The 435-nt window shown below is 58.4% G+C and overlaps 1 protein-coding gene across 1 annotated transcript in view; it reads left to right on the plus strand.

The window, feature by feature from the left end:
* The window catches only part of LOC105002457 (obscurin-like), a gene marked incomplete at its 3' end in the record, with an annotated part of 5,093 nt that extends 4,672 nt beyond the window's left edge, over positions 1-421 (plus strand). Inside the window, exon 2 of the mRNA XM_010859083.1 lies at positions 158-421. Within this exon, the coding sequence (XP_010857385.1) occupies positions 158-421 (264 nt within the window). The remainder of the gene's footprint in view (positions 1-157) is intronic.
* Positions 422-435: the final 14 nt, after the last annotated feature.

The following is a 435-nucleotide window of genomic DNA, read 5'->3' on the forward strand; positions in this document are numbered from 1 at the left end:
CAGCTGGACCTTTTAAAGTCACAGTCGCAGTGTGTGCTGGCACCCCAGCAGGTGGGCCAAGTCCAGTTGCGTTTTATGTCTTCTGTGCACTGTTCACATCTGTTGACTCTGTGTTCAGAAAGTGTGACAGTGTTTGTGTCTTTCTGACCATCTCCAGCCCTGCCTGCCAAGTTCACAAAAGGTTTGAAGAAGGAAGAGGCCGTGGAAGGGGCCACAGCCAAGCTGCGCTGTGAGCTGAGCAAGGCGGCCCCCGTGGAGTGGAAGAAGGGGCCCGAGACCCTCAGAGCCGGGGCCAGAGTGAGCCTGAGGCAGGAGGGAGCCGTGTGTGAGCTGGAGATCCGTGACCTGACCGTGGAGGATGCTGGGGAGTACTTGTGCATGTGTGGGCAGGAGAAGACCTCAGCCACGCTGGCCGTCAGGGGTAAAGACCACGTG

The sequence above is a fragment of the Bison bison genome, unplaced genomic scaffold (genome assembly GCF_000754665.1).
Source record: "Bison bison bison isolate TAMUID 2011002044 unplaced genomic scaffold, Bison_UMD1.0 scf7180017855989, whole genome shotgun sequence".
In the NCBI taxonomy this organism is placed as follows: Eukaryota; Metazoa; Chordata; class Mammalia; order Artiodactyla; family Bovidae; genus Bison; species Bison bison.